The sequence below is a fragment of the Pongo abelii genome, chromosome 23 (assembly GCF_028885655.2).
Source record: "Pongo abelii isolate AG06213 chromosome 23, NHGRI_mPonAbe1-v2.0_pri, whole genome shotgun sequence".
Lineage (NCBI taxonomy): Eukaryota > Metazoa > Chordata > Mammalia > Primates > Hominidae > Pongo > Pongo abelii.
In genome coordinates this window covers 27,307,476-27,321,057 of record NC_085929.1, presented here as the reverse complement: position 1 = coordinate 27,321,057, position 13,582 = coordinate 27,307,476, and the positions used below count along the sequence as shown (strand labels likewise).

The 13,582-nt window shown below is 48.7% G+C and overlaps 1 protein-coding gene and 1 long non-coding RNA gene across 3 annotated transcripts; one reads left to right on the top strand and one right to left on the bottom strand.

Annotated features, from left to right (window-relative positions):
• The first annotated feature begins 117 nt into the window (after positions 1–117).
• Positions 118–12,071, top strand: LOC129052703 (P2X purinoceptor 6-like). Of its 2 annotated transcripts, XM_054543611.2 has the most exons (4): positions 834–919; positions 1,583–1,733; positions 3,473–3,544; positions 11,868–12,071. In XM_054543611.2, the coding sequence occupies exons 1-4, from the start codon at positions 834–836 to the stop codon at positions 11,901–11,903; spliced, it is 345 nt and encodes a 114-aa protein (XP_054399586.2). In that variant the 3' UTR covers positions 11,904–12,071. The 2 variants fall into 2 exon arrangements, with proteins under 2 accessions (XP_063579019.1, XP_054399586.2); XM_063722949.1 differs by lacking the exons at positions 834–919; positions 3,473–3,544 and adding an exon at positions 118–598.
• On the bottom strand, positions 171–2,278 carry LOC134761193 (uncharacterized). Its single transcript, XR_010139490.1, has 3 exons — positions 2,190–2,278; positions 1,885–1,975; positions 171–985 (listed from the first exon to the last, which is right to left on the bottom strand). It is a non-coding gene; the product is annotated as an uncharacterized LOC134761193 (long non-coding RNA).
• Positions 12,072–13,582: the final 1,511 nt, after the last annotated feature.

The following is a 13,582-nucleotide window of genomic DNA, read 5'->3' as shown; positions in this document are numbered from 1 at the left end:
AACCGAATGTGCCGTCCAGCGACAGGCACCGCCCAGAGCCAATAGCGACGCGCTCCCCCGCGGCGGTCGCCCCGGCAACCCGGTGTCGTCGGTTGCCGTAGAAACCGTGGCTGGCTTGTGTTGAGGCTCCCCGCCCGGGCTGATAAACTGCATGCGCCACAGACCATGCACCGGATTGGGCGCCTTGCGGCGTTTATCCCCCTGCCTCCCCTAGGCGATTCCAGCATCGCCCCCCTTTCATGGAATGGGAAACATGCCTGACTCCAGAGCTTGTGTTTTCTTCACTGCACTTGGGAACAGCTTTTCAGGAGGGCCTGGGGAATTTCGCAGAGCCAGGTCACCCTCTCACTCTGTGGCTCTCAGTTCTCTTGCACGCGCTGGCCTTTGCATACGCTGTTCGCTCCCCGGGAACCTCCATCCCCATCTTTGTCTGCTTGTTGAACTTCAGAATCTGCAAGCCTCAGCTCAGAAGTCACTTATTCCTGAAGCTTTACTCAGAACCCCCCGGGGCTGTTGCTGCCCTCAGGCCGTCTTCTCACAGCAGTGATAACAGCTGTCCTTCCCCATCCTCTCACCACGTCCACCCCCACCGGAGGAAGTGAGGCCAGAGGGCAGGGACAGGGCTGCTGTTTTCTGTGTGCCACCAGGACCCAGCAAAAAGAATGTAGGGAGGGTGGGAGGTGCAGGGCAGCTGGGGTTAGGGGTTGAGGGCTGGGTGTTGGAGGCTGGATCCTGCTTTAGTGGAAGTATCCCTTTAACAGCGGCTGGCCTGGCCTGGCTCGGGCCCTGCTTTGCCTCCTGTTCAGCTGTGGCTGCAGCTGCCATGCTGACTCATGTGCCCGCAGCTAGCAGGAGCTGGCAGCATGGGCTCCCCAGGGGCCACAGCAGGCTGTGGGCTTCTGGATTACAAGATGGAGAAGTACGTGATGACCAGGAACTGGCGGGTGGGCGCCCTGCAGAGGCTGCTGCAGCTTGGGATCGTGGTCTATGTGGTAGGGTAAGAGAGAAGAGCTTTTGGCCAGGCTGGAGGGGCAAGGGAAGAGGTGGAGGGTGGGGCTTGGTCCTGCTGGGTTGAAGTTGAGGGTTGGGCTGTTTAGGGGCTGGAGGGGAAGGGGGCATAATGGGACGGGGTGGGAGGTAGGCAATACAAGACAGGAGAGCAAGAACAAGCTGTGTGTTTGTCCTGTGTGTCCACCTGCCTCCTTCCCAGTCCCTCCCCACGGCCCCACCCAGGGGGCACAAGACATCGTCCTTAACATCTGTGAGAGCTGGAGCACTAGGCCCCCAGAGAGACCACCAGCTGTATCTCGGGTCAGGGGAGTCTATAAGCTGGGAGCTGGGTCTACTGAGGCTGGGGGTGGGTGCTGGCTGGTGAAGGTGACTGTCTGAGGGCACTGGCTCTCTGATGCATGGCTGGAGCTTCTGTCTCGTTCAGGGGGTCTGGCGTGGGAAGTGAGGCCAGAGAGGATGCTGGACTGGGAGCCTGTAGGGTGTGGGGAGAGAAGTGAGCATGTAGGGCCCAGCTCCGCCCCTGTCACTACACGCTGGGGACACACCACACTGCCCAACTTCTCCTCCCCAGGTGGGCTCTCCTCTCCAGAAAAGGCTACCAGGAGCGGGACCTGGAACCCCAGATTTCCATCATCACCAAACTCAGAGGGGCTTCCGTGACTCAGATCAAGGAGCTTGGAAACCGGCTGTGGGATGTGGCCAACTTCGTGAAGCCGCCTCAGGTGGGGGCCCTGCTGTTGCTGATGGGGGCTCAAGTCCTTTCCCCGCTGACAGCTTGAACACCCGCCATGCAGCCAGTGTGTGTGAGAGAGAAGCATGTGATGCCAGAGACGGCTGTGGGTTCTCAGGAAAGGCTTCAGAGAGGAGTGGCACCTGGACAGGACTTTCAGGGATGTGTAGGAGGTTTCTGGTAGAAAAAGGGACGGGTTGAGAAACGAGGCCAGAGAAACTGCATTTCCGAAGGCTGCCAACAGAAAAGAAGGGAGTGTTTGAGACTAATGGCTTGAGCTTGAGAGTGGTGTGGGAGGGGTGGCGGGGGGGAGGCCAGGGCCTGGAACTTCCTGTAGCCCTGCTCCCTGACCTGGGGCACCTCGGTCAGGTGCTCCTCCTCCACCCTTCTCAGCTGCATTTTCCTCTTCCCTCCACCCAGCTTATCCACAGCCTTAACTTCCACCCACCTCTGCTCTTCTGATGCCCAGGGTGTATGTAGCCCCAGGGAACACCTGCCCAGAGCACAGCTGTCTTCCAGGTGCACACTCACATGTCCAAAGATCAATTATTTCCCTCTCCTGGCATGGCCTCTGTGACGTCCACTAGTCACGATGGCTGTGACATCCACTAGTGCCTCAGCCAGACCGGTGACTCAGCCTCAACCCCTTCCTGTCCCTTCCAACATTTTTCACTACTACCCATGCCATGCCTGCCTGAGACTATGGCCTCCTAGAGGGCCCTTAGATGCCCCTCTCGCCTCCTCCCTACTGCTTGGTGCACACCACGCAGCAGCCAAGCTGAACTTTCACACCAGGCATCATGAGAGCCTGCAGCCCCTGCTTCTACCCTCAGGAGGCCCCCCGCCAATGATGGTGGCCACCCATCCCTCCTAATCCCAATGGCTGCCACTCTCAGCACCCTCTGCACAGCCTTCACCTTCCCTTCCTGGGCATGCATTCCTCAAATTCAGTGTTCTCATGGGCAGCACTGGAGGGTCAGCCTCCCCTTCCAACGTCCTTGGCCACCCTTTCACCACAGGCAGAGCTTTCTACCTTCTTACCTGTGCCCTGCCATGCCAGTGCTGCTGTGTGTGGGATGGGAGACTCACCTCCTCTCCATCCTGGGCAGGTGCCGGGCCCAGCTCTCCCCTGGATCTTCAGTACTAGAAGCAGCAGGCTGTTGGAATATTCTGGTTGATGCCAGGCATGGTAGCTGCAGCCTATAGTCCCAGCTACTTGAGAGGCTGAGGCAGGAAGGTCTCTTGAGCCCAGGAGTTAGAGGATGCAGTAAGGGTTGATGACACCACTGCACTCCAGCCTGGACGAGTGAAGTGAAACTCTGTGCGCCTGTAATCCCAGTTACTCAGGAGGCTAAGGCAGGAGAATCCCTTGAACCCAGGAGGCGGAGGTTGCAGTGAACCGAGATCATGCCACTGCACTCCAGCCTGGGTGACAGTGAGACTCTGTCTCAAAAAAAAATAATAAAGAAGAAAGAAAATAAAAGACATTTTGGTTGAACAAATGTGAAAGAAACTTGTCTCAAGAGATGGACATGGGCACGAGGCTTCCTGGTCTCAGAAATGGCCAGAACCGCTGCCAGCCTCCCATCTCTGCTTCAATCTGCCTTACAGGGGAGAGGGTTAATGACTTGATGGGGCCAACACCCCTTCCCTCATAAACCAGGCTGCCGGCTTCCGGCCTTTCCAGTCAATGCAAGCCCAGCCAGGCCAACCTTGAGACTTGCCTCCTAGGGAGAGAACGTGTTCTTCTTGGTGACCAACTTCCTTGTGACGCCAGCCCAAGTTCAGGGCAGACGCCCAGAGGTGAGTTTGCCCAGGATACTCCCAGCAGGCCCCTCATTCCTCTATCAGCCCCAGGTGGCCACCCGTGTTTCCCTTTCCCCTTCCCAGGTGGCTGAAGGCTCAGCTTGTGCTTAGTGTCCCCCAGGCACTGGGCTACATCTTTGTGTGAATCATTTCGTTCAGTCTTCACGCATCCCCTGTCTGGCAGGAATTCCTGTGATCCCCATTTCAGAGGCAAAGACTGAGGCTCAGTGAGGCTGAATCACTTACTTAAGGCCTCCCAGCCTGTGGGTGACAGGACCCCGAGCCCTGGGCAGCAGCAGTTCCGGTGAGGTGCCCAGGCCCCTCCCACCCTGGTCCTGCCTCTGGGTACTCTCCAGGTTGGTAGTGTGACACCAAGAGCTGGGCACATGCTCGGGGAGGCTCCAATAACAAGAGCCAAGCAGTGGCATGATCATGGCTCTCTGCAGCCTCAAACTCCCAAGTGAGCTTCCTACCTCACCCTCCAGAATAGCTGGGACAACAAGCATGGGCCGCCACACCCAGATAATTGTATTATTTTATGTAGAGATGGGGTCTCACTATGTTGCCCAGGCTGCTCCCAAACTCCTGGGCTCAATCGATCCTCCTCCCTCAGCCCCTCAAAGTGCTGGGATTACAGGTATGAGCCACCATGGCCAGCCCAGGACATGTTTCTTGAGAGACACAGATATCTTTTGTTCCTGTGTAGTAAGAAACCAAAGTTAGATAAGCTTATACTTATTCAGTAATCAATGTTTCTGTATTATATCTTATTTGGAAGTGATCTAGATATTCAACAAATAACCATCTTTTAATTTAACTTAGTTTGACTTTAATTAAGGTTTTAGGTTACCAAAAAGATTTTGGAATTTTTTTTTTTTTTTTTTGAGACAGAGTATGCTTTTGTCACTCAGGCTGGAGTGCAGTGGTGCAATCTCGGCTCACTGCAACCTCTGCCTCCTGGGTTCAAGCTATTCTCCCGCCTCAGCCTCCTCAGTAACTAAGATTACAGGTGCCTGCCACCACACCTGGCTAATTTTTGTATTTTTAGTAGAGTCGGGGTTTCGCCATGTTGGCCAGGCTATTCTCAAACTCCTGACCTCAGGTGATCCATCCTCCTCGACCTCCCAAAGTGCTGGGATTACAGGCGTGAGCCACCATGCCCGGCCAGAAATTATTATTCTTATTATTGTTATTATTATTGAGACAAGGTCTCAATAATAGCTGGAGTTGGCTGGAGTGCAGTAGCACAATCATGGCTCACTGCAGCCTCAAACTCCTGGAAATTATTTTTAAGTAGACATATTTTATAAAATATAATCATTATTTAAATAGTATGTCTAGCAATGAGTCAGTCAAAAATAAAAATTAAAACAATAAAAAATTATTTATAGCTGGGCACAGTGGCTCCCGCCTGTAATCCCAGCACTTTAGGAGGCCAGGACAGGAGGATTGCTTGAGGCCCAGAATTTGAGACCAGCCTGGGCAACATAGCAAGACTCCACTCTACAAGAAAATTTTTCCAAAAATTTGCCAGGCATCGCCCCAGCTACTCAGGATACTGAGGCAAGAGGAGTTCAAGGCTGCAGTGAGCTACAGTCCCACTACTATACTTTAGCCTGGGCAATGGAGCAACACCCAGTCTCAAAAAATAATAATAATAACTTATTTACAAATTTTTTCCCACTTGCATTTATATAAGTTTAGTTTATTTAACAATTATATTTGAATTGTGAAAACTTCATGAAACATTAGACAAAGCTAGTTATTATCTTAAGTTTTATTTTGCTGGCAATTTTTATGACATATATATTAGGCAAATATCAAACATTATTGAAGTAAAGCACCTAAAATGTTAAACATTCAACACTTTTTTTTAATCTCAGACTAGCATACTAGGGGTTGTTCTAGTTAATTTCTCAGACACTTTTATTTTATTTTATTTTATTTTATTTTATTTTATTTTATTTTTTGAGATGGAGCCTGGCTCTGTTGCACAGGCCAGAGTGCAATGGCGTGATCTCGGCTCACTGCAACTTCCGCCTCCCAAGTGGTTCCAGTAATTCTTTCCTGCCTCAGCCTCCCAAGTAGCTGGGATTACAGGTGCATGCCACCACATCTGGCTAATTTTTTTTAATATATATTTTTAGTAGAGACAGGGTTTCACCATGTTGGCCAGGCTGGTTTCGAACTCCTGACCTCAAGCAATCTGCCCACCTTGACCTCCCAAAGTGCTAGGATTACAGGCGTGAGCCACTGCACCCAGCCGAATTCCTCAGATACTTAAGTTTTTTTTGTTTTGTTTTGTTTTGTTTGTTTGTTTGTTTTGTTTGTTTTTCTGAGACAGAGTCTTGCTCTGTCACCCAGGCTGAAGTGCAGTGGTGCGATCTCGGCTCACTGCAAGCTCCGCCTCCCAGGTTCACGCCATTCTGCTGTCTCAGCCTCCCCAGCAGATGGATAATTTATATATATATATATTTTTAGTAGAGACAGGGTTTCACCATTTTGGCCAAGCTGGTTTCGAACTGCTGACCTCAAGCGATCTGCGCACCTTGACCTCCCAAAGTGCTAGGATTACAGGCGTGAGCCACTGCACCCAGCCCAATTCCTCAGATACTTAAGTTTGTGTTTTTTGTTTTTGTTTTTGTTTTTGTTTTTTTGAGACAGAATCTTGCTCTGTCACCCAGGCTGGAGTGCAGTGGTGCAATCTCGGCTCACTGCAAGCTCCGCCTCCTGGGTTCACGCCATTCTGCTGTTTCAGCCTCCCCCACAGATGGGACTACAGGCACACGCCGCCACGCTCGGCTAATTTTTTTGTATTTTTAGTAGAGACGGGCTTTCACCGTGTTAGCCAGGATGGTCTCGATCTCCTGACCTCATGATCCGCCCGCCTCAGCCTCCCCAAGTGCTGGGATTACAGGCGTGAGCCACCGTTCCTGGCCCTTACGTTTTAAAGATATGATAAGATTGGCGACAGAGCAAGAAAACTGAGAAAGAATGTAGATTTTCTCCAAGGAGTTTCAGAGCATATGTTTTGTTATCAGAGATCTAGGGTAATGTTTATGGTTTCTTTTTCCTAAGAGTACGATAGTCCAGTAGTTTTTCTGTGGTTTCGGCCTAAACATGGTAATGCCTGGAGCTGATGAGGTTTGATTACAGAGCCCCAGGAAGCAGGAGGAATTGTAAGGTACAGTGAAGCAAGCCTGGCTGCTCATTCCCAGAGCCTGTGTTAGGTCTATTTTCTGGCTATCGGTATATACATGTCGCCTGTATATCTTGGGCCTGGAAAACAGGCTGGGGTGCTTTCTGTGAATTTTACAGGAAAAGAGAAGTTAAAGTAGGCAGCTGGGCATTGAAAGGATATTTGGAGAAGTTTTAGGTCTAAAAGAAGTTTGCTGAGGAGAATAGGGCCAAGTTTTGAGGAGGGTAAGTGTAAGTCAGGGGCCCAGATATCCGAAAGACCTTCTGGGGGATCAGGGACAGGGACTTGGGGGTTGAGCGGAGCACAGGTGGGTGGAGGAGGAGAATTTACAGAGGGTGCAGATTTCAACTTTTTTCCTACATCTGATTTCTGTTCTTTAATGTTGAGGAAGATTAAAGGAAGTCCCTAAAGCTAACCATATTTCTTTTTTTTTTTTGAGACAGGCTCTGGCTCTGTCTCCCAGGCTGGAGTGCAATGGCACGATCTCAGCTCACTGCAACCTCAGCCTCCCGGGTTCAAGCGATTCTCCTGCCTCAGCCTCCTGAGTAGTTGGGACTACAAGCGCACACCACCATGCCCGGCTAATTTTTGTATATTTAGTAGAGATGGGGTTTCAACATTTTGACCAGGATGGCTTCGATCTCTTGATCTCATGATCCACCCGCCTTGGCCTCCCAAAGTGCTGGGATTACAGGCATGAGCCACCGTGCGTGGCCTATATTTCTTTGTGTCTTCTTTTTAATTTGATCTTTCTCTAGTTACCAATAGGACAGTTATTTAGGATGAAATAACTTTTTTTTGTGGGGGGGGGAGCGGTTTAGAGATGGGGTCTCACTGTGTTGCCCGGGCTGGAGTGCTGTAGTGGCAAGATCATAGCTCACTGCAGCTCAGCCTCCTGGGCTCAAGTGATCCTCCCACCTCAGTCTCCCACAATGTTGAGATTACAGGTGTGAGCCACCACACCTGGCCAATAGCACTCTTTAATAAAAATACTTTTAGGCTGGGCACAGTGGCTCATGCCTGTAATCCCAGCACTTTGGGAGGCCGAGGCAGGCAGATCGTGAGATCAGGAGTTCGATACCAGCCTGGCCAACATGGGGAAACCCCATCTCTACTAAAAATACAAAAAATTAGCCAGGCATGGTGGCAGATGCCTGTAACACCAGCTACTCGGGAGGCTGAGGCAGGAGAATCACTTGAATCCAGGAAACAGAGGTTGCAGTGAGCCGAGACTGCACCACTGCACTCCAGCTTGGGCAACAGAGTGAGACTCTGTCTTAAAAAAAAAAAACAAAACAAAACAAAAAAAACCTTTTAGATTCAAAAGTCCAATCTTCAATGTTATACCTACTTTAATTGTGACTCAAAACCAATAAGCCTTTTTATGGCTTAAAATCAGTATGCCTTTTCTGGCTTAACTGGAGACACAGAAGAGCATCCCAAACAGGCTGGAAAAGATGCAATCCCCCTCAAGATCCAAAGTCTTTCTCAAGACAGCCTAAGCAAGCAAATATCCTAATTGTTATCAAGGCAATGAAAGCTGAGACAAGTAGGACAAACTCCTCTGAGAGCTGGAACTGTTGGACAGAGACAATGTGTTTCTGATTCCTGGGCAGCTGGCTAGCAGCCTAACAAGGACTTGTCCCCCCAACCCCCTCAGCTGGCAGAAACCAAAGAGAATATTTTCATTGGTCACAGAGCCATATTCTCAAGACATAAAACAAGATATGATAAACCACACAACAGAGGCATGGAAAACAAGCCTTATTTCTGGGAGGCTGTGGGTCAATAGCCACTAGGTATGCAGAGCCAAATACCAAATTCAGCCGCGTGAAATCAAATAATTCTTTTTTTTTTTTTTTTTTTTTTGAGACAAGGTCACCCTCTGTCACCCAGTGCTGCCATCATGGCTCACTACAGCCTCAAACTCCCAGGATCAAGCAATCCTCCCACCTCAGCCTCCTGAGTAGCTGGGACTACAGGTGCCCACCACCATGCCGGGCTAATTTTTGTATATTTAGTAGAGACGGGGTTTCGCTCTTTTGGCCAGGCTGGTCTCAAACTCCTTTCTTAAGTTATCTGGCCACCTCAGCCTCCCAAAGTGCTGGGATTACAGGCGTGAGCCACCGCCAAGCTGTTGGAACTTTACGTTACTATGAGCCTCAGGAAGAACGTGGCCATGTGGCCTGAGGCATGGAGCATGCAGTTGCAACTTCTGCTTTTCCCTGGAAATGGTTAGAAATGACTGAGCAGCATCAGAGATAAGATGCCCTCAGAGCTTGACTTCTTCTCACAGAATGTTGAAACAATTTTCCTTGGAATGTAGCAAGCTGTACTAATGGAATCTAACATACTGGATTTTTACAGAAGATGTTGCAATCATGCTGACACTGTTTCTGCCTCTATGAGTGAAACCTTAGCTTCCCCACTTTGGAGCAATGACCCCAACCCTTTGGAAGCTGTTTCCTGGGTGTCCATCCTCAAGCTTTGCACTAGAATAAAAAATCATATTTCCTTTCTTTTTTTTTTTTTTTTTTTTTTTGGAGACTAGGTCTGTGTCACCCAGACTGGAATGCAGTGATGCAATTATAGCTCCCTGCAGCCTCCAACTCCTGGGCTCAAGTGATCCTTCCACCTTGGCCTCCCAAAGTGCTGGGATTACAAGCATAAGCCAACGTGCCTAGCTGATATTTTCTGAATCTCATTATTTAAGGTTGACACGAGAGTCATAACTCAAAGAATCAATTCTTACCATGCTTTTCTCCTGCCAGTTTGAATTTAGAAAGGGACCAGGAAAAATTTTACTCTCCTCTTTCAACCAGGCACTACAGACAGAGATCCAGAAGAGTTCACTTTAGGCCGGGCACAGTGGCTCACGCCTGTAATCCCAGCACTTTGGGAGGCCGAGGCGGGCGGATCACGAGGTCAAGAGTTTGAGACCATCCTGGCTAACACGGTGAAACCCCGTCTCTACCAAAAATACAAAAAAAAAAACTTAGCCGGGAGTGGTGGCGGGCGCCTGTAGTCCCAGCTACGTGGGAGGCTGAGGCAGGAGAATGGCGTGAACCCGGGAGGCAGAGCTTGCAGTGAGCCGAGATCGCGCCACTGCACTCCAGCCTGGGCTACAGAGCGAGACTCCGTCTCAAAAAAAAAAAAGAGTTCACTTTGGTAAGAATTCCTACCTGTGCCTGCTTTTATTTGTTCTCCCAGGATCCCATCTTTAGGCTTGAGAGGATCCCATCCTTGTCACCAGAAACTGCAGGGGTGGCAAAACTCCACTTCCATCCCTACAGTCTCAACTGGGCCCAAGAATTAAATTGACATAGGACGGGTTAACAGGAGAAAAGCACACAAATTTATTTATATGCTATTCTACATCTCATTTCTGTTCTTTAATCTTGCTAACAGAGTCCCTAAGGCTAGCCATTACATTTATTTATAAATAAGGGGTGCTGGAGTGCAGTGGCAAGATCATAGCTTATTGCAGCCTCAAACTCCTGGGCTCAAGCTATCCTCCCACCTCAGCCTCCCGAGTAGCTGGCACTGCAGGCACATGCCACCCACCACACCAGTCTAATTAAAAAAAAAAATTGCTGAACCGGGATCTCACTATATTGCCCAGACTGGTCTTGAACTCCTGGACTCAAGCAAGCCCGCCTCGGCCTCCCAAAGCACTGGGATCACAGGAGTGAGCCACCACACAGTCCCACAAATTTATCGGGTACAAGTTTTACATGGGTTGGGAACCCTCATAAGGACATATGAAGACCCAAAGAAGAAGTTAGAGTCTATTACTTATACACTGAATTGGACAAAGAATAATAAGTTATGAAGAAGCAACTAAATTATATGGGGAGGCTTAAAAGATAACAGTGTTTTAACAAGGTCTGTACAGAATTCTCTCATTTCAACTTCTCATCCTTGAAGATAAGAATGTTCCATCTTTTTTCTTTTTTTTTTTTTTTTGAGACAGAGTCTGACTCTGTCGCCCAGTGCAGTGGCGCGATCTCCGTGCACTGCAAGCTCCGCCTCCCGGGTTCACGCCATTCTCCTGCCTCAGCCTCCCACGTAGCTGGGACTACAGGCGCCCGCCACCACGCCAGGCTAATTTTTTGTATTTTTAGTAGAGGCGGGGTTTCACCATGTTAGCCAGGATGGTCTCGATCTCCTGACCTCATGATCCGCCCGCCTCGGCCTCCCAAAGTGGTGGGATTACAGGCCACCATGAGCCACCGCGCCCGGCCAAGAATGTTCCATCTTTCACATGGCAACTTCACCTCCTGCATTTCAGAAATAGCACAGGCCAAGTGGGGTGGCTCACGCTTGTAATCCCAGCATATTGGGGAGGTTGAAGCAGGTGGATCACTTGAGGAAATGAGTTTGAGACTAACCTGGCCAACATGGGAAAACCCCATCTCTACTAAAAATACAAAAATTAACCTGGTGTGATGGTGCATGCCTGTAGTCCCAGCCATTCGGGAGGCTGAGACATGAGAATCGTTTGAACCCTGGAGGCAGAGGCTGCAGTGAGCCAAGACCACGCCGCTTCACTCCAACCTGGGCGACAGAGTGAGACTCTGTCTCAAAAATAAAAATAAAAAATAAAATTAAAACGAGCTATTCAGCCATGAAAAGTCATAGAGGAATCTCAAATGCATATTATTAAGGGAAAGAAGTCAGCCTGAAAAGGCAATATACTCTATAATCCCAACTATATAAGATTCTGCAAAAGTAAGACTAGACTATGAAGACAGGAAAAAGATCTGTGGTTGCCAGGTGTTAGCAGGGAGGGACAAGCAGAGCACAGAGGGTTTTTAGGGCAATGGAACTACTCTGTATGATACAATAATGATGTGTATATGTGTCATTACACATTTGTTCAAACCCATAGAATGTACAACCGGAAGAGTGAACCCTAATGTAAACTATGGACTTTGGGTGATAATGATGTGTCAGTGTAGCTTAATCGATTGTAACAAATATGCCCCTTTGGTGCTGGATGTCAGTAGTGGGAGAGGGGGCTACACATATGTGGGAGCAGAAGTATATGGGAACTGTACTTTCTGCTCAATATTGCTGTGAACCTAAAACTGCTCTGAAAACTCATTTTTTTTTTTTTAGATACAGGGTCTTGCTATGTTGCCCAGGCTGGAGTGAAGAGGCTATTCACAGGTATGATCAAGCACACTACAGCCTTGAGCCTCCTAGGCTCAAGCCATCCTCCCAACTCAGCTTCCTGAGTAACTGGTACACGCCTGTACCACCATTCCCAGGTAATAAAGTCTATTTTTAAAAAATCACTTGACCATAAACATAAGTGTTTATTTGTGGACTGTCAATTCTATTTCGTTCATCTATGTGTCTACTCTTACGTCACCACCACGATCTTGATTACAGTCATTTTGCAATCAGTTTAGAAATCAGGAATTGTAAGGCCTCCAAAACTTTTTCAAAAGTATTTTTACTATTCTGGATCCCTTGCATTTCCACATGAATTTTGATGATTTTTGCAAAACAGGTAGTTGGGATTTCAACAGGAATTGCACTCAATCTATGCAACCCCTGAATCTGTAGACCAGTTTGGGGAATACTGCCATTTTATATTTAAAGTCTTACAGTCTATGAACATGGGATGTCTTCCCATTTATTTATGTTGCCTTTAATTTCTTTTTTTTTTTTTTTTTTTTGAGACAGGGTCTCACTGTATCACCCACGCTAGAGTGCAGTGGCACAAACATGCCTCACTGCAACCTCAACCTCCCAGGCTCAAGCAATCCTTCCACCTCAACACCACCCCCCACTGCCAGTAGCTGAGACCACAGGCGCATGCCACCATGCCCAGATAATCTTTTTACCTTTTCATAGAGGTGAGGTCTCCCTATGTTACCCAGGCAAAATACCCAAGTATTTTGGTTATTCTGGATCCCTTGCATTTCCATATGAATTTTTTTTTTTTTTTTTGAGACAGAGTCTCACTCTGTCACCCAGGCTGGAGTGCAATGTTGCCATCTCAGCTCATTGCAACCTCTGCCTCCCGGGTTCAAGCGATTCTCCTGCCTCAGCCTCCCAAGTAGCTGCGATTACAGGCACCCACCACTTATTTTATTTATTCAGTAGTTTTGGAGACAAGGTCTTGCTTTGCCACCCAGGCTGGAGTGCAGTGACAGGGTCATAGCTCACTGCAGCCTCAGACTCCTGGGTTCAAGCGATCCTCTCGCCTCAGCCTCCCAAAGTGATGGGATTACAGGTGTGAGCCACTGGGCCTAGCCAAATACTGTATTTTTGATCGACATTTGGTTGAAAAATATCTATGTATTAGTAAACCTGTGTTGTTCAAGAGCCCACTGTGTTTTGCTGGGGATTTCTACATCTATATTCATAAGGGATTTTGGTCTGTGGTTTTCTTTTCTTGTGATGTCTTTGTTGAGTTTAGTGTCAGGGTAATCCTGGCCTTGTGGAATGAGTTAGAAAGTTTTTGTTTCCTGGTGGTTTATCTTCACTGCATCACTGCGAGGTTGCTCTGTGTAACTGTCTCACTCAGCAGTGAGTGAAATATCCCTGGAAATGTACAATTTACTGCATCAGCCCTGCTTAGTCTCACATATCCGTTATATGTTGGTGCCTGTGGCAGAGGGTGTGGTGCGTCACACCTTCTCCAGATAGATAAAAAGTCAACACTCCAAAACACTGGACACCAGCAATAAGGCGGTCATTGGTAAGGCCTTGGGGGAGCTCCCATTACAAATTTGCCTAACCCTCTGGCCTGAAGTGCCTAGACTTTTGTGGTGACATTTCAGGACAAGGGACGTCTGCTCAGGCAACACAGGGATGGGGTA

Bases quoted from the DNA above. Each gene is read 5' to 3' on its own strand.
- LOC129052703 (XM_063722949.1), top strand. From the start codon at position 240: ATGGAATGGGAAACATGCCTGACTCCAGAGCTTGTGTTTTCTTCACTG. The intron at 599-1,582 runs GTGAGGCCAGAG...TCTCCTCCCCAG, and splicing joins GTCCACCCCCACCGGAGGAA to GTGGGCTCTCCTCTCCAGAA. The intron at 1,734-11,867 runs GTGGGGGCCCTG...TTTTTTTTTTAG, and splicing joins ACTTCGTGAAGCCGCCTCAG to ATACAGGGTCTTGCTATGTT.